General features: G+C 37.4%; 1 protein-coding gene across 2 annotated transcripts in view; it reads right to left on the bottom strand.

Annotated features, from left to right (window-relative positions):
- The window catches only part of SEMA5A (semaphorin 5A), a 313,297-nt gene that overhangs the window by 62,943 nt on the left and 233,571 nt on the right, over positions 1 to 16,783 (bottom strand). For both annotated transcript variants that reach the window (XM_031062762.1, XM_031062763.1), the window contains 3 exons: positions 15,349 to 15,530; positions 12,952 to 13,095; positions 5,112 to 5,259 (listed from right to left, as the gene is read on the bottom strand). In XM_031062762.1, coding sequence (XP_030918622.1) covers positions 5,112 to 5,259; positions 12,952 to 13,095; positions 15,349 to 15,530 — 474 coding nt within the window. The remainder of the gene's footprint in view (positions 1 to 5,111; positions 5,260 to 12,951; positions 13,096 to 15,348; positions 15,531 to 16,783) is intronic.

The raw sequence follows: 16,783 nt of genomic DNA, 5'->3' as shown, positions 1-16,783 counted from the left end.
CTTACAGTTTAGCCTCTTTTTCAAAATTAAATAAATGAAACAGAAAAATGATTGCTGGATGTGTGCCCAAATACCACCTTAAACAGCTCACATTTGGATATATATGCACATCAGTTCAACTAGTTCATATTTCACATTTGCCTTGACCATGAATGCCAAGCTGGTAACTCACTTTACTGACCAAGGTAAGCAGATTTGTACCATTGATCAAGATGTTTAAGCATTTTCTGAAACTATTTCTTATGATTTTGGGTTTTTTTGGCTTTACCCTCTTTAAGTAACTTGTTATTGCTTAAAATTGCAGTAGAATGTGCAGCAACAAAAGAAGAGAGGTTCTACTTTGTTAAACTTTTAAAACATAAAAACAGTTAATACCCTATAAAGTTTGCATTACAGAAGAAAAAAGGATTGAAAAAGGGAATGAACAGGAAGTAGGCAGGACATCATATAAATAGCACAATTTCTTATAAATCATGCTTGTGAGATTGTTTTCTGGTTCTGCAATAGATTATTTCTCTTAAGTCAAATGGAAACTATAAAATCATAATAACAATTTTATTTTCTGGTCACTTTTCTGGACTATAAATTTCAAACTTATTTTGTGAGATGGCAAGTAAAAAAAGCAGACTGTTCTCTCCAATGGACAAAGTACTTCTGAAAACCCTTCATCTTCAAATTTTCTTAAAAAAATTGATGAAAGAAAAAAAATCTGACTTTTTTTTCCTTTTTTTCATCCTCTTTCATTACAAAAGCGCTGGAATACAAATACATTTTCTGAAAAAAGTTCTGTGTTCAGAACAATTCCAGAATGTTGAAACAATAATACTAATAATTAAAAAAAAATACCAAACGACAAAAACCAACAAAACCACAAGACAAAAAAACACCCCCAAAATAGCTATTATTTTCTAAGAAACAGATAAAATTTCTCTTTTTTTTTTTTTTTGTTTTTTTTGGGGGGGGGGTTTCTTTGTGTTTTTTGTTTTTTGGGCTTTTGTTTTGCTTCGTTTTGTTTTTGGTTTTTTGGGTTTTGTTTTGTTTCGTTTTTTTTCTTCAGCAAAACACAGCATACTATGTTCTGGTATGTGAAAAGTATATACCATTTAGCAGTCACCCAGTACAAAAACTAAGATTAATGTTTATGTTAGTATGACTGAAACAAGAACATCATAGACAAATATACACATAGAGCATGTCATCTAACTTCAGCCTCAAACTAAATTCCTCATTCTATTAATAATTAGTTTAAAAAGTTATTCTTTTATTACTGGCCTGAGACAAATTCAAGTGAGATTATGCTTCTCAAGGGAAAAGAAGCATTTTCTGAAGGAAACATATAGCTTATCTGAGTATGCTGTAAAATCTGATGTTTGTCCTTTGAGTCACGTTAGCACAGTCCAGAGAATTCCACAATTCCTTCTCTAGTGCCTGTATCACCTGCATACATGAGATTAATACCTGTTTTGTGATATGCTTAAGCTTTCTATTACCAGACTTTAGCTGCTCTTAAATTTGGTTGTGATGGTTCTATCTCTTATTAGGCAATTTTAAGCACTCTTTAGTAGCTTTGATTAACTTAAAGACTTTGACAGGTCCTTATGACTCCAGATTTTGATTTCGAACTTCATCTTTTTGCCCTTTATGAGTCTCTGTGGTCTAATTCTCCTGTATCGCATTGATTTATGGTTTTCTATATTCAGTGAAAACACCTTCAGTCCTAAGTCTCTGGCCATCCATTTTCATGTATTGAGTGCATTTAAGCAACAGATGCATCTTTAAGATACCATCACGGTTTTCTCTCTGTGGAATATTTATATGCATCAAAAGATTTATCATTATTATTTTATAAAATAAGTTGGAAATAACAGTAGGGAACTATACTGAGTTCTGATAAAAAATATTCAAGCGGCTTGGCTGTTATCTGCTGTAAGGCAGATAAAGTCAAGGAACCAACTGATGAGAAACATTCAAAAAGACAAGCACAGGCAGTAGCTGCCTGCTGTGATATTGCAGCCTAGGAGAAATACAATCAAACTAAAAGGAAGAAACACTGTTCATTAAAAATCGTGTGGTATCAATCATTGGGTGGACACCGACAATAGCCATTAATATGGTAAAAGCTGCAAAATAAGGACAGGAAAATAGATTAGGATTGGCTATACTGCAGTCTCACAGCCAGGGTTCAGATGGGAAAACAGAAGAAGTAGGTTCTCCTAAAAAATTAAATCTGGTCCCCTGATACTGCTGGCAAATATACTGTAAGACTCTCTTTCTTAAGTCTTATAAAAACAGCTGCTGTTGTTGTTTTTTTCCCCCAATTCCCTAAAAATGAAGTTCTAAAAAAAAAGAACTAGCACAGTTGAAAGGGGTCTCAAGACAGCATTTCATCCATCCTACAACTCTGATGCATCAAAAATTTCATTTCAAGACAAAATGAAGCCTAACATAGTTACTATATCTTCTTAAGTATAAGTTCTCCAGTCCTCTACCATTTTTTCTTCTCCTCTCCACAGGCCACAGACCCTGAACTATTCAGCTGCAACTCATGCTGCTCAAATGTTGTGAAGGTTTCCCAGAGTTCATCCTCACTGAAGAAGGTAAACCAGAAACCTGGAGTGTCTCTTTATAGTTTAAAGCTATCATTTAATGGTTGAGAGAACCAGGCACTTTAAGTCCCTGAGTCTACTCCCAACTATGCCTTTAATTCAAGTGGTAAATGTTTGGCTCACAACATATTTACTCCAGACAAAACAAACAGTAGATAGTATAGATTACTAACACTTTCACTACAACACTTCCCAAGATTTTTTAGATTCTCAAGTATTCAGAGATATTCAGGATAAAAGTTTTTTGAAAGAAACTAAATTTACTAAATATCTTGTGCAACTTAAGCTGAGTATCACTATAACCAGTAAAGAATGGAAAATAGTAGTAAGAAGACACATTAACTTCTCCTTTATTCATGATGGTAAAAATTCATAATTCTAACTGTTTGGAAAAATACATACCTACTACAATAAAACTAAAAATCTGGTTGAAGCAGAAGAACATCCAACAAGCTTCATATTTGTGCTCCCCATTCATAAGAATTTATTATAAAAATATTTAAACCATTCAACAATTAAAAGAAGGCATAAAAATATTTCTGATTTCACCTTCTTAGACTAATGAAACAAACTCTGAGAAGAAATAAAGTACTTTTTCTCCAGCTTCACTCAGTGACTATGCCCTGCTATGGCTGCAAAGCCTCTGAATCAAGACAAGTAATGCAAAGGTTCAAATTCAGTGAAACTTAAACAGAACATAGACTTTATACCACAGTATAATTTATACACATATACTTTGTCTTGCAAGAACACCAGAGTTTATGGAGGATTTCTACACTGGATCGGTTTCCATTGGTGGCAAGTTTTAGCAAAACAACTACGTACTCCAAAGCTTGAAATCATCAACACAATACTTTTCTAATTAATAAAAAATCTCCAGAACATTTCCACATTTCCACTGAACTGGTAACTATTCCGTGGTGCAGCAGAGTATGTGCTAGACTGTTAATAAATTACAAACCCCAGTACCATTAATCTCAAATTGGTTATAATAAGAAATTTTTACACGAAAGGTTTTCCTACTTTCCTCATAGAGCTTTCCAAGCAAATTAGAGCCACATATTTTTGATTTAAGACCATGGGAAGATCCTCTGCAAAATAAAATGCCGCTATATTTCACAAATATTATTATATGATAAATAGGAACAAGTGAGGGAGAAAACCATCATATTGTGCTCTTTTTAGTGAGAGTCAGGAAGGTTTAACACTAGATCCAGACCATATGTCTGCTTTTTTGGTGTACCATGAGAAGAGACAAATATTTTGGAAAACTTGATAGAATTCTAATTTATTGGGTTAATTCTTAAAGTTTAACTGAAATAAAAGAACAAGTCTCTTGGATGTTTTTAATCTACTCACAATGCAATTCTATCATCAGAATACATTTTAAAAAGCAAACAAATCCTGGGAAAATGCACAAAACCTTCAAATTAGAAAAAGGTAATAAATTATCCCTTTTTTTGTACTGAATTACTGCCGATCTAACATACAGACCACAGATTATGACAAACCTCAGAATTAGGCCTCTCTGAAATTAAGACATATAAAAATTGGTTTAATAGTAAAAAGAAAAAAAATTCTTCTACCTCTCTACCTCCCCACCTCTATTTGTTCAAATATAAGAAAAATCCCCTACATGTTTTTCCATGTGTTTCTCTTAATAAACTGGGTATCAATAAAGCACTTCTACTCATTCAAATCATCCCACTGTAAATTCGAAGCCTGCCAGCTGCTAGGCTGCTGCTGTGCCGAGATCACTGCTATCCAATATCACCTCAGCACTGTCCTGGTGCTTCCATGCATTCACTGATTGGCTCCTTATGTATTTAGACGTGAAACTTAGCTTTTTCTCTGCTGTACAGAACATGGTACACTGGAGTTCTGGGCTCATAGCTAGGGTTCCTATGCACTGTCATGATAAAAATAAAAAAAACCACTCTAAACCTGCAACAACACAACACATCTACATCTGCACCAATCTCACTTCAAGAAGCTTAAATTCTAGATGATACTGTGAAAAAGCCGAATGATATATATTTCTGATTGATAAACTGTGTGGATTTCAGCACACACAAGCAACACAGACACAAAAACAGTCTGGTGACTCATGTTAGGGGTAGAGCTTATAGACATACACAGATGCTTTATGGGCATTTATAGAGCATTAGTGTTAGGACAGGTGGAAATAACTTCAAGTTTCGCCAGAGGAGGTTTAGATTGGATACTAGGAAAAATTTCTGCACTGAAAGGGTTATCAGGCACTGGAACAGACTGCCCAGAGAAGTGTCAGAGTCACCATCCCTGCAGGCATTTAAAACACACATAGATGAGGCACTGGGGAACATGGTTCAATGGAGGAGTTGTCAGAGCTGGGTTAATGGTTGGACCTGATAACCTTAGAGGTCCTTTCAAACTTAAATGATTTTATGATTCTATGATGACATAGAGACATCTGTGGCACATGGCCATAGATATTTGATGAAGAGAAAGCTGAAAATTGCTCACCACACTGCAGCCAGGACAGTCAGGGCCATTTTCACAAGTCCTGCGCCGTGCCTGGATCCCTCCTCCACACTGAGCTGTGCAGCGCTCCCATGGCCCCCAGCCTGTCCAAAACATATGAGGGGGGCACAACAAATGCTCATTGCAGTACCTGTGAGAAGAGAAGTAAAGAGGCAAAGAATCTATTTATTATCAGGACAAAACCTCCCCCAGAACCTCCCTCATTTGCATAATTTAGATACATATTTGTACAGGGGAATATTTTATACAAAGGGCTTCTCCTTGCTCATTAAGCACCTCACTAACAGTTGCAACACTGCACAGAGTGTCTAAACATTTGAGTGGGTTTTTTTTAGGTTGCAGTTGTGTGGGTGGAGCATTTGTTTGCTTTATTCAGTGACTTTAAACATTCCATGTGATGCAGCCACGCGATTGTACTGTGGTCACGTAAGCAAGATTGCAAACTACTTTATTGAAACCAGTTGTGGCTATGCCTCTGTGGCAGTCAACCAAACAGAAGGCAAACATTCACGCAGGCAGTCTTTTATCAGTCTCCAGCTAAGAATTGATTAGGATCTATCTCTCTCATCTTCCGATAGCTACACTTGCTTTTCATAGCATTGCTGCTTCTATGGACAATATAAAAGCTACAACATTGATTCTAGGCATAAAGAACTGCACTTGTTTATAATGCTACTACTTTATCTTTTAAAGGGTGTTTTTAGCTATTATAATCTTTGAAAGATTTTCCTGTAGGCTGCAAACTGATTCAGAGACATAGTAGGTTCTTGAGGGAAGCACTATTGAGTTGTCATTTTTGTAACAATACATTCAGAAGGAATATGGGAAGGTCCCAACTTCAGCTGAGTTTTTTCAACTTTGGTAGAAGCCTTAGATGCCTGATTTTTTGAGTGTGCCATCCATTAATTCTAGCCATAGCATATGCTGCTTTTTAAGGAAGGTCTACACAGGTCCAAAGGATTTGGGCCATCAGCCAGTGTGGCTCGGGCTCTCTAAGAGTCCAAGCTCTTACTTATATAAAGTAAACACACAGCATAGTCAGGAAACAGACAACTCTAAAGAAATTCCCTGATATTTTATGGGTGCATCTGGGTAGCTCTTGTTACAACACTGACTGTCCTGAATGAACAAATCAATCTGATACAGTATTTCCTCAGTTTTTACACCATTTATCCAAAATCCAGTGTCTTCTTGCCCTTCTAACAAGTTTTCATCTCTTGGCATTCTTCTATAGTCAAAACTGACTCTAATACTCCAGTTATTCATTTTCTACAAAAAGAGAAATGACAGTATGAACAGTTGTCATTTTCAACAAGAATAACCACAACAGATTTTTTGCTTGGATTCAGAAAGCCCCAGTATCGACAAGATCTAATTCTTCACTACCCTTCATTATAAGGAATTTGATCATTTGGAACACTGTGGAGGGCAAAAAAATAATGTTGGTGGTGTTAGGTAACATACAAAAGTAGATTTATTGCATATGCCAGACCCTAAAATTCAAACTTTGTCCCTAGGTCTGGGCAACTCCATCAAAATCTAAAGATTGGGAGTGAGGTTAATAGGGGAGTAACATTTAGTTTTCTGCTTCTGTAGAGTTAAGAAAATTATTCACAGCTTGTATTGACCTTTCCTCTGGAAACTGAGGAAAAAATGCCCAAACTGTCAATATTTATGAATCTGGTGTCAGAATTCTTCAGTGCATGATTTAGGTAAACACATTACAGTTCACATTATATTAAAGATACATAGGAATGTTCTGTGCCTCAATATTCTTCTCTTCCCCTAGAATGCCAACTGCACACTTTCTTTGTCACATGCAGTTATTTATGTGAATGTGTGTGATAGTTTGTTCTAGATAATTTATTGAGAATGTATGGTCAATAAAATATAGATGTAACATCAGCATTTATTTAGTCAAATTAGTACAAACTTTGCATAATTTCAGTTCTTAATGAAGATGTGTTAAGTTAATTTGGGAGATACACTGAGGCTGAAGCAAATCTGCCATGAAGTTGAAAATTACCTATATTTAGCCATACAGAAGTAAAATTAAGGAACTTGTCTTGCCTTAAAATAAAGGCATCTACCGTTTAACCATCTAAAAATGAAGTAGTCATCTAACTTGAGCAAAAGCTCATGGAAAGAAACAGCCCAGTTAAAAATATGATTTATGTCACCCTAAAGCAAAGGTCATTTAAATATACCCCTCAATGTACAGATTGATTTTCTTGGACTATAAATGCTACATGGGAGACAGACATCAAAGCGGCCATTAAAGGCAATGGAAATCTTGTCAATACAAACTAGAGATACTAGAATGATTGATTTGAAGAAGTTAAGGAATATAGAGCAGAAGGACACAAATTACTGCTCTCCACAGCCTGTACTGACAAAATTTCTACAGACCACAGTGGAAGTTCAGACACCTGACTCACACATAAACATTCACTCTCGTGAATCCCTGAAGTTAGGTATGACAGATTTCACTTCAAGGACAGTCATGCCACTATGCAGGGGCTCTTTTAGTTTCTATGTGCCTGACCTCCCACTCTCTCACTGCAGCAGGAGACAGAAAAGAAACCTAATAACAGTGACCCTTCACAGTAAGCACTTCAAAGGGCTGGCAATTCTGTTATCCAACACTAATTAAAGATGCAGCTGAAAAGATGCCCTAAAATCTCTATGCAAACTACTTCAATTTAGGAAACAGTTTTGTTGTTTTTTTTTTAATAGTCAACACTGTCAATTTTTCCTTTTTTTCAAGAAGTCACAAAAAAATAAAAACAAAAGGGAACAAACAAAAAACCAACACAGCATACAAGTAGAATCTTATTTTCATTTCAACCAGCCAGCCTCTGGAAACATCAGGTATGTTTTCACAGCTAGAGACATCCCTGCAATCGATCTTTGAGAACTGTGCTACAGCATGGGGCTTTGTGCCAAGTTTCATTATATCTGTTCTTGGCTGCATTTCAAGTCACTCAGCAACCCTTTTTCCCTTTTGCTCTTTCTTCCCCTCTTAATTTTGTTCTCAGGACCCACAGGGCTAACGTTTTACAGTAATTCAACAAAACATGCAATGCAAGAAACTTGAATCTGTGAAAGCACTGCCCTCTCCCCTAACCTAACTGCAGGAAGGTCAGAATGGAGAACAGCCGAGAGAAATGTGCGTTTTGTACAGTGACCCTTCACATTTCCCTTGAAGTAAGCCCAAGTTCAAATGCCCTAATAAAGGAATTGTCATACTGGGTGAAGGGTGAACATCCTCTGTTCAGTTGTGTCCACAGCTATTAGTGCCTACAGCAAATTTTACAACTACAACTTCATTGCAACTAACATTACTATTCTTGTTTCTATAAAGATCTCAATCTTTAGTAAGACATCAATTTATTAAATTATTTCAGTGCTGCTATCCAGCACTTAGTATTATGGGCTAACTGCACAACAATTACAAGTATGCCCTTTTTATTCCACAGAGAGATGTTATTTAAACAAACATTTTGTAATTTTGAACTATGTTATACTACTACCATGTGTTTAAGAAAAACAAACTAAGCTTCATCCCTGTGTGCCCCTTCCTGTGCAATGCACTGTTCTGTTGTGGGTATTTTGATTACCAGCTGGTGATTTACTGGGATGCACAGACTATACCGACCCTGATGGGAATGCCAGATTCCTTTAACTGAAGGCAGGCACATGACATGCACATGCCCTGCTGGATTGAGACTGTTACACTGACAGAAATACCCATCCAAGAGACTGTGGAAGGTGGCATGTGGTCCCAAGGGCTTCTGTGGAAGAGAGGGAGTAGAGAAAGCAAGGAGGCTGGGAACAGACACTTCCAGAAGACAAGACATCCATGGGATTGCAAGCAAGCCTAAAGCCTTGTGGTGTTTAAGCTGCTCTGCTGAAGTGGACTGGGCTTGTTCACACTGCTCAGAAACAAGCAGCGCTACACAGAGCAGGCACTTGACTCTCAGCAGCTCCTCTTTCTCATGGAAACAAGCCCAAAAGCTGAATGTTTGCTGAGAACCATGTACAAAATAATGCAACAATATGTCCTGCTTCTAATTGTTTTATACACGCCAAAATGTCCAGGGCTTTCAAACATTTACTCCTTGTCTGCAGCCAATTTACTTTTCTAATTGCCATGGTTTTTTTTCTATTCTTTCCTGTGTAATAAAAGATAAGTACATCCACTGAAAGCAAGGAATTCACATTTTAATGTCCCTTATTTCTGCACAGAGAGGAGGGAGACCAGTGGACTTAATGAGGCCATATCTCCAGCATCTTCCACAGAAAGGACAAACATTCTCACCCCAGGATAATGTCACGACAGGATACTACAGACTCTATAAACTAAGACCTAGAGAATTTCCAGCAGCTTCAGTGAATATTTCTTATACAGGAAAAATCAGAAAAATTAAGCCCCTAAGGAATTATCAAGATGTCTTCCATCTGGAGTCTTAACTACAAAATTATTCTTTTATTAGCAAATTTTGTTGCAATGTTATTTTTACTCCATCTCCATATTCTGTCTACATGCACATCAGCTGTACTTTTGACCTACTTCTACAAGGGGAACTTCTTTGTAATAGAAGTATTTGCTGTTATCTCTCAGCTGCTTTCCCCCCCTTCTCATGCACCCCTTTAACAGCAGAGCATGAAACAGTTTAACCTATCTTCAATGCTTTAAATTGGCAAATATTGCCATTGATTTCAAGGGAATGGCCAGCAAGCACAGAGCTGCCTGATACATTAGCCATGATAGGATCATGGCTTTCATGAGGTAAAACAAATATATCCCAGACAAACATTTAGCTCTTAACACATGAACAAATACTCTCAAGCTGAATATGGATCCACATCTGAAAGTAAACTTACTTTAGATATACGCTGCCTTTTTTTGTATTTGCTTTCTATGGAGTTATGTACTGGATTTCTACTGAAATCACTGTTTGTTGAAAAGCTGTTTCAAAGTTTGGCACACAGATGGCTGTGGAAACTGAATCCTATATTTATATCCCGAACATGTGAAGGTGATTAGAGTATGCACATTTACAAAGACAAATGCACTCAATGTGTAAACCAACTAATTCAAATTTTTACTAATACAAAATATATTTTCATTTTACATATGAGCTGGGTCATCAAAAAAGTAAACTGCTAGGCTATTTATAAACATTGGTTGATTTAAATAAGAAAATCTGAGAAGTTGCTTTTTGGCACTTTGGATACAAAAATAGTAAGTGTTTCTCAGGAGTTACCACATGTAATATTTGTTCAGCCTGCCTAAATGTTATGGGCTCAAAGGAATTACTTCGATTTGGTGCTGATATAACTCAATGGAAGTGAAAGAGTGAAATAATACTACTGTAAATGTGGTACTCCATTGCCCTCACAGCTCAAAACTCTCCACAAGCTGGTAAAGCCAAGAGGACACTCATAAGACTCTAATGGCCCCAACTAGCTTCCCCTGGGTCCTCCACCCACAACAATGAGCCAAGGAACTCTATTTAACCTGATCTTAACCCTGGCCTGTGGTTTAGCTTCCTACCTGAACTTCAGACTTCTCTCATTGTCATGATGTCACTAGGATCTAGACTCTTGGTTGGGTCTGGTTGCAATCTCCAGGCTTGCCCTGCTCCCCTCCTGCAGGTTATGGGATGGGCCCTGGCTGGCAAATATCCCAGGACCTTCTGCTTTTTACAGCTCTGAAAAGATTTATCCAAGTACTTTGGCTTAACACTGACAAAAATCCTGGCAAATAACTGATGCCTCATTCCTCTAGCTGCTTCACAAATTATTTGACAAAATTTCCTAACTTACCACACCCTCTGGAAAAAAATTAAAGGCACTTAAAAATAATTAAAACTATCAGGACATAGCACGGAAAACAAACAAAACCAAGGAAGAGGGAGGAAGGTTAAATGTGAGCAAGCTATGAGTGAGAAAGGTGAAGGCTATTGGGAGTGAAGGGTCATTCAAAGAGACAGGAAACAGTGACAGAAGAACTCAGAGAGCAAAAGGCATCCCGCAGTAAACTCACAGGCACATTCATCCCAGGTTGCTGCTGAACTGGATGGAGATAGAAAGGACAAATAGGCTGCAGGCTACAAAGGCAAAGCAACATAAGCTTATTGTTCCTTCAGAACTTTTGCATACTAAAATCCAATCCTTCTGGACTGCTATTATTTCAACTCATCATAAGTAACTTTCCAGTTTGTAACTGCTTTTACAGTGCACCCATCGTTGCAATGCTCATATAATTAAGAAAGTATTTCTCAAGGTTTTCTTTATTTCTTATCAAACTTTTATTCCATGTTTAACTAAAATGAACAATTACTATAACCATCTACAGTCCATCACTCCAAAGTCTCTCCAAACTGAACTATTATTTTTTTTCTATGTTTAATCTTGTTGTGTCCTGCCCTGGACTGCCCTCTCAAAATCAATAACTGTTATTCATGCTGGGACAGAGCTAAATAACAGCAGATACAGTCTACGTTTGATGGTGATGGCTTTCTGGTTGGGCAACCTATTTTCAGAAAGCAATTTACAGAAGAACAAAATCCTCTCCTCCAGAATGAAACGGTAAATATTCATGGCCTTGAAACAGCAAGAAATGTTCACACGTTCTGTGATACTGATCCTTTACATCTAGGAGTTAGAAAGACCAGGTCCCCGGTGATCCATTAATACGTAAATGTGTGATGCAACCTTGCTTCAATGAACCTCTTAATCTGAAGAAATGCTGGAGTTGGTGTTTAATTAAATGCCTCACTGAAACTCTTCATAAAGGTTACTGACTTTAGTTTACATCCAACAGCAATACAGGATACTACATCATCCATAAAGAAACACTGAAGTAAGCTGTAAGTGCATATTGGAAGGAAACATCCGCATACAGCTCTTGGAATGGATGGCTACAGGACTCCAGATTTTCACACCAATGCTAGTCTTCTGCCATCTAGCTTTCTGGTATTCCTCTGGAAACAACATAATGCACGGAAGAGTGGCAGTTTATCTGAATATATTCTAGCTTGATTTAAAGAAATATTTCATTCCTGTTAAAACTGCAAATACAAAAATTAGAGATGCATGTAGGGTCCACATAAATTAGAAATGTAATTAGGGTGCATGTAAAATAGAATGAAAGGCTTGAACTTGACATTCTGAGCTAGTGACAAAATACTTAGTCTGGTGCCAAAACATCTGGTGAAATCAAAATCTGAGCTAACTTGATCTGCTCAGGGGTTAAAAAATACATACAAACAATTAAAAAAACCCCACCAAGCTTGAAACCTTACTAAAGATATTTGAGTTCAAGGTGTATTATATTTATTGAATAGAAAACAAAGCCCTTGAAACCTCCTTCTATGTTATAGAAATGCTTAATTTATTTACAACAGAAAATATGAACTCACAGCATCAGTAACATAGTGCTGTGACCTTATTATGTTTTGTTCTGAATTCCAGGTCTTGAGGCTGGATAAGTTACAATTCAAACACAGTGCAATCAATTTTCAAGGAGAATCAATTTTCAGGGTCTCAAGGGACAGAAGCACGTTGCTTCAGCCCAATTGTCTGGCACTGCCAGGAGCTCTCAGGTGGCTCAGGAGGAATGAAGCGAAGCAGATGATGAAAGATCTGCTGCAGACCCACAGCCTTATTAATGGGAATACTGTACTGTACAGCAGTGAAGTTAAAGAGAGAGTGAAAGGGAAGGGAAAACCAAGGCAAATAAAGGAGAAAATGTCCTTTGGAATACAACTGCACAGAAGAAATTCAAACAGACCATAGGAAAAAGATAACTCACCTCTCCTCACGATTCTGTCCCACGCAGACGCGTCCTCCATGCCGAGGGGTTGGATTGCTGCAGGAACGCTGGCGAACTTGAAAGCCTATTCCACAAGTGGTGCTACAAGGTGACCAAGAAGTCCATGGTGTCCAGCCTCCATTTCTGGTAGAATAAAAAGCTCAGGCTCTGTCATCTGTTATACATAGCGAATGGCTGATTAGGTGTGACTGACAGCAGAATCTGGCTTACTAATATTTCTGTAGAAGTCATTATTACTGCACTGTGTCCCATTTCTTCAAGACTACTGAACCAAAATAAAGGTGCTATGATATTCCATATTCTGTGCTTTGCAATGAATTTGCTTTTGCTTTTAGCAACTGCTAAAAGTACCTCCTTATATAAGAATTACAAAGACATGAAGATATTTAGTTGCTTTTGGTCACTTTTTTCTGGGCAAACTACATATGCAAACTCCTAGAACAATGTTCTGAAGCTAAATTTAAATTACATATCACTTTCAAGGAGATTAAAATGTCAAATTTTGCCACCTTGTCTGAAAGTGATTAAAGCCTGGAGGAAAAGGAGGCTTAAATGACATCATATTGCTCTCTACAGCTACCTGAAAGGAGACTGTAATGAGGTGGGGGTTGGTTTCTCCTCCCAGGCATTGATCTCTTGATTTTAACAAGGGACAGAATGAGAGGAAATGGCATCATGTTGTGTCAGGAGAGATTTAGATTGGATGCTAGGAAAAATTCCTTCGCCAAAAGTGTTGTAAAGCATTGGAGCATGCTGTCCAGGGAAGTGGTGGAGTCACCATCCCTGGAGGTATTAAAAGTCTTGCAAATGTTGTACTTGGGGATATGGTTTAGTGGTGGACTAGGCAGTGTTTATTAATGGTTGGACTTGACCTGAAGTGTCTTTTCCAGCCTAAATGACTCTATGCCACTAAAGTAAGCATTAAAATGCATTAGTTCTTAATTTCAATTAGTTCTAATTTTCAGTTCGTTCTCAATTTCAATTTCAGGTTATTCTGATAAGATGTCAATACCTTGCCTGCAATTTAACAAAAAAGCTAAGAGAGTTCACACACTTGTATGTACCTTGCATATGTGCAATTTTGGAAAGGACTCCCACTTGCCCCCCCCTTTCCCCACCCCCCCGACAAAAAATAACAAAAAAACAAAACCCTAGAAAAAATATTACAGACCAAAATTCTGAAAAGAAATTCCATATCCTGCACTAGGCAAAAAAAAAAAAAAGTACTTCAGTTTTATCCAAAGCTTTAAATGGCTAGTTATTTGCAGTTTTTGTACTGGTAGAACACAAGCAAAAATAGAGAAAAATAAAACTAACCTGTATTGATCTTCTGATGTTTAATCATAGAAGCAAAAGTTAAAACATTGCCTTACTAATATAGCAGTGTTAATAGAAGTAAGACGTTAAAAGAGTAGTGTAATAATGCCAAAGGTAGAATGCAAATGCAGTCCCAAATCACATTCCAAATTCTCTTCTAAACCTGACAGCTGTTGTTTGATTGTTCAGTATCACACAGCATGTTTATCTTTTCTATCATTCTCCTGACCTGATGCTACATATTATTAGATTTTTAGTAATTCTCCTAAAATAGACTATTTTCACTTACACAGCCTGCAGTTACCTTGTGCAGAAATGTAATCAGTTTTATTCACTATCATGAAGTGATTGTGATGTTGAAAAAAAAGAAAAAAAACAGAAAGAATCACTGAAAATAAGCAGCATGCACCAGTATATGTTTAATCTTGCAGTTAAAGTATGTATAATATATGTGTAAAATGTTTTAAACATGAACTTCTGATGCAGTTCCAAATACATAATGTTCTGAGTCTCTTTGAAATGATCAGCTCTCACTGATTTGCTCTGGGAGTCGTCAAGTTCCCGAAGAAGACAAAAGAGTGGCTAAAGAGCTCTATACAGACTGAAAACAGAACTTGCTGTCACTATTGTGATACAACTAAAAGATACAATGGAACATTTTTCCAGGGCAGAATGGGGGACTACAATGGTAATATGAGACCCCCCCAAAAAGAAAGGCATTCTAACTTCCAGAAAAGAAACTTGTATGAATTACAGAACTGAGAAAAAGTATCATACTTTGGATATTATCTAACACTGATTTTTTTTCTTTCAGAGCTTTTGTTAAAATTATCTGAGGACAACATTATTTGGTACACAGCATTTGAAATGACTCTGTGCTCTCTGACTCATTCTCTCTCCTACAAAGTCTGAGAGAAACTTTCTAATGTCCCATTTGCCCTTTCATGCATAGAACAGGATCAGTAGATTTAAGGGGAGATTTCAAAGGGTAGGCTTTATTCTGATTAAGTTGAAATTTTTTAAACCACAAATGATAGAACCTGAAATTGTCTTGCATACCTGGAACAGTTGGCAATCTCCATGGTTGGCCCTTCACACAGCCATCCTCCACACTGAGGAGCAGGACTGTCACACACGCGCGTCCTGCAGAGGCAGGAGCCGACACTGGCCCCGTCAGTGTGGGTGCAAGGTTTCCACTGTGACCATGTCCCAAAATGTCCATCCACTGTCAGATTCCTCATCTAGAAAAAAACACAAGAGAAAAGCGTACCTGAGGCTTGGCAGTTCCTTCACACAACCTCTTTATTCTGCTGTGCATGAGGATTTAGCCTTCAGCCACCAACAACAGCAGTCTCCACTGGAGAGATATACCTTCCGTACAGCAATCTCCCATTATAATTCCTGTAGCTGCATAACTTCCACAACTTCTGACCAATCTAAGCCACTAGATGTGACCACCATAGCAATAACAGAAATCACAACTGACTGTTACCTTTCAAAACCATGCTCGCCTACCTCTTGATTGTCTTCTGTAATCCTTACTTCCTGAAATTTTCCAGTGAAAATGGAACCTGGAGACCGACTGTAAAAACCAAGGTCAAAAGGAAGAGCCAGCAGAGGATAAGGAGAAATGAAGAAGAAATTCTCTGTGAGGAAGACGAGACACTGGAATAGGTTTCCCATGAGAAACTGTGGATGCCCAATCCACGGAATTGTTCAAGGCCGGGTTGGATGGGGCTTTGAGCAACATGGTCTAGTGGAAGGTGTCCCTGCCCTTGGCAGGGGGGATTCAAACTAAATGATCTTTCAGTTTCCTTCCAATGAAACAATTCTAAACACAGATGCTGAAGGATAACAAACGGGCTGATCAACTCAAATCTCCATGATGAGTGTCTTTCTTTTAAAAACAGATTTTTGTTGGTCCTTTTCATAAGGGTGAAAGGTGGTTTTAAATATGACAGTCTCTAAATGTTATATGAAATTCTATGTATAAATCCTAGAAACATCTGCAAAAATCAGCACTTAACCCTACACGATGAAACAGTTTTTTCCCACAGAATTCAATTCTCAAACCCTTTTGCTGGAAGGTTCATACCATTCTCTTCTTGACTAGAATGTTTCCATCAAGCAGCTGTAACACATTTAATATGAAATCTTCATTGCCCAGATGAAACAAAATTAGCTAGAAAATTAGTTTTTCTTAAGAAAATGCGGCAGGACATGGCAACTTCAGCTCCCAGACAAGGCAAATTTTCATAATATTCTTTTAGCAAGGTGTTAATCTTGAAAAATCTGTGATTCTAAATGGAAATTATGGCCACTTTTAAACTTAAATATTAAGGAATTTGCACTTTGTTTGCTGCATGTTAACTTTGAGTCAAGACAACAGCACCAACAAGTCCAAGTAGCATTTAAATTCACTCTTAGTTAGAATAAATATGTATCACTTGTAGTCATGCATTTTTAATCCAATGTGTGAGAACATAGCACTTCA

This window comes from Geospiza fortis, unplaced genomic scaffold (assembly GCF_000277835.1).
Source record: "Geospiza fortis unplaced genomic scaffold, GeoFor_1.0 scaffold64, whole genome shotgun sequence".
In the NCBI taxonomy this organism is placed as follows: Eukaryota; Metazoa; Chordata; class Aves; order Passeriformes; family Thraupidae; genus Geospiza; species Geospiza fortis.
The sequence above is the reverse complement of the archived record's forward strand: the minus strand, read 5'-3'. Positions and strand labels throughout refer to the sequence as shown.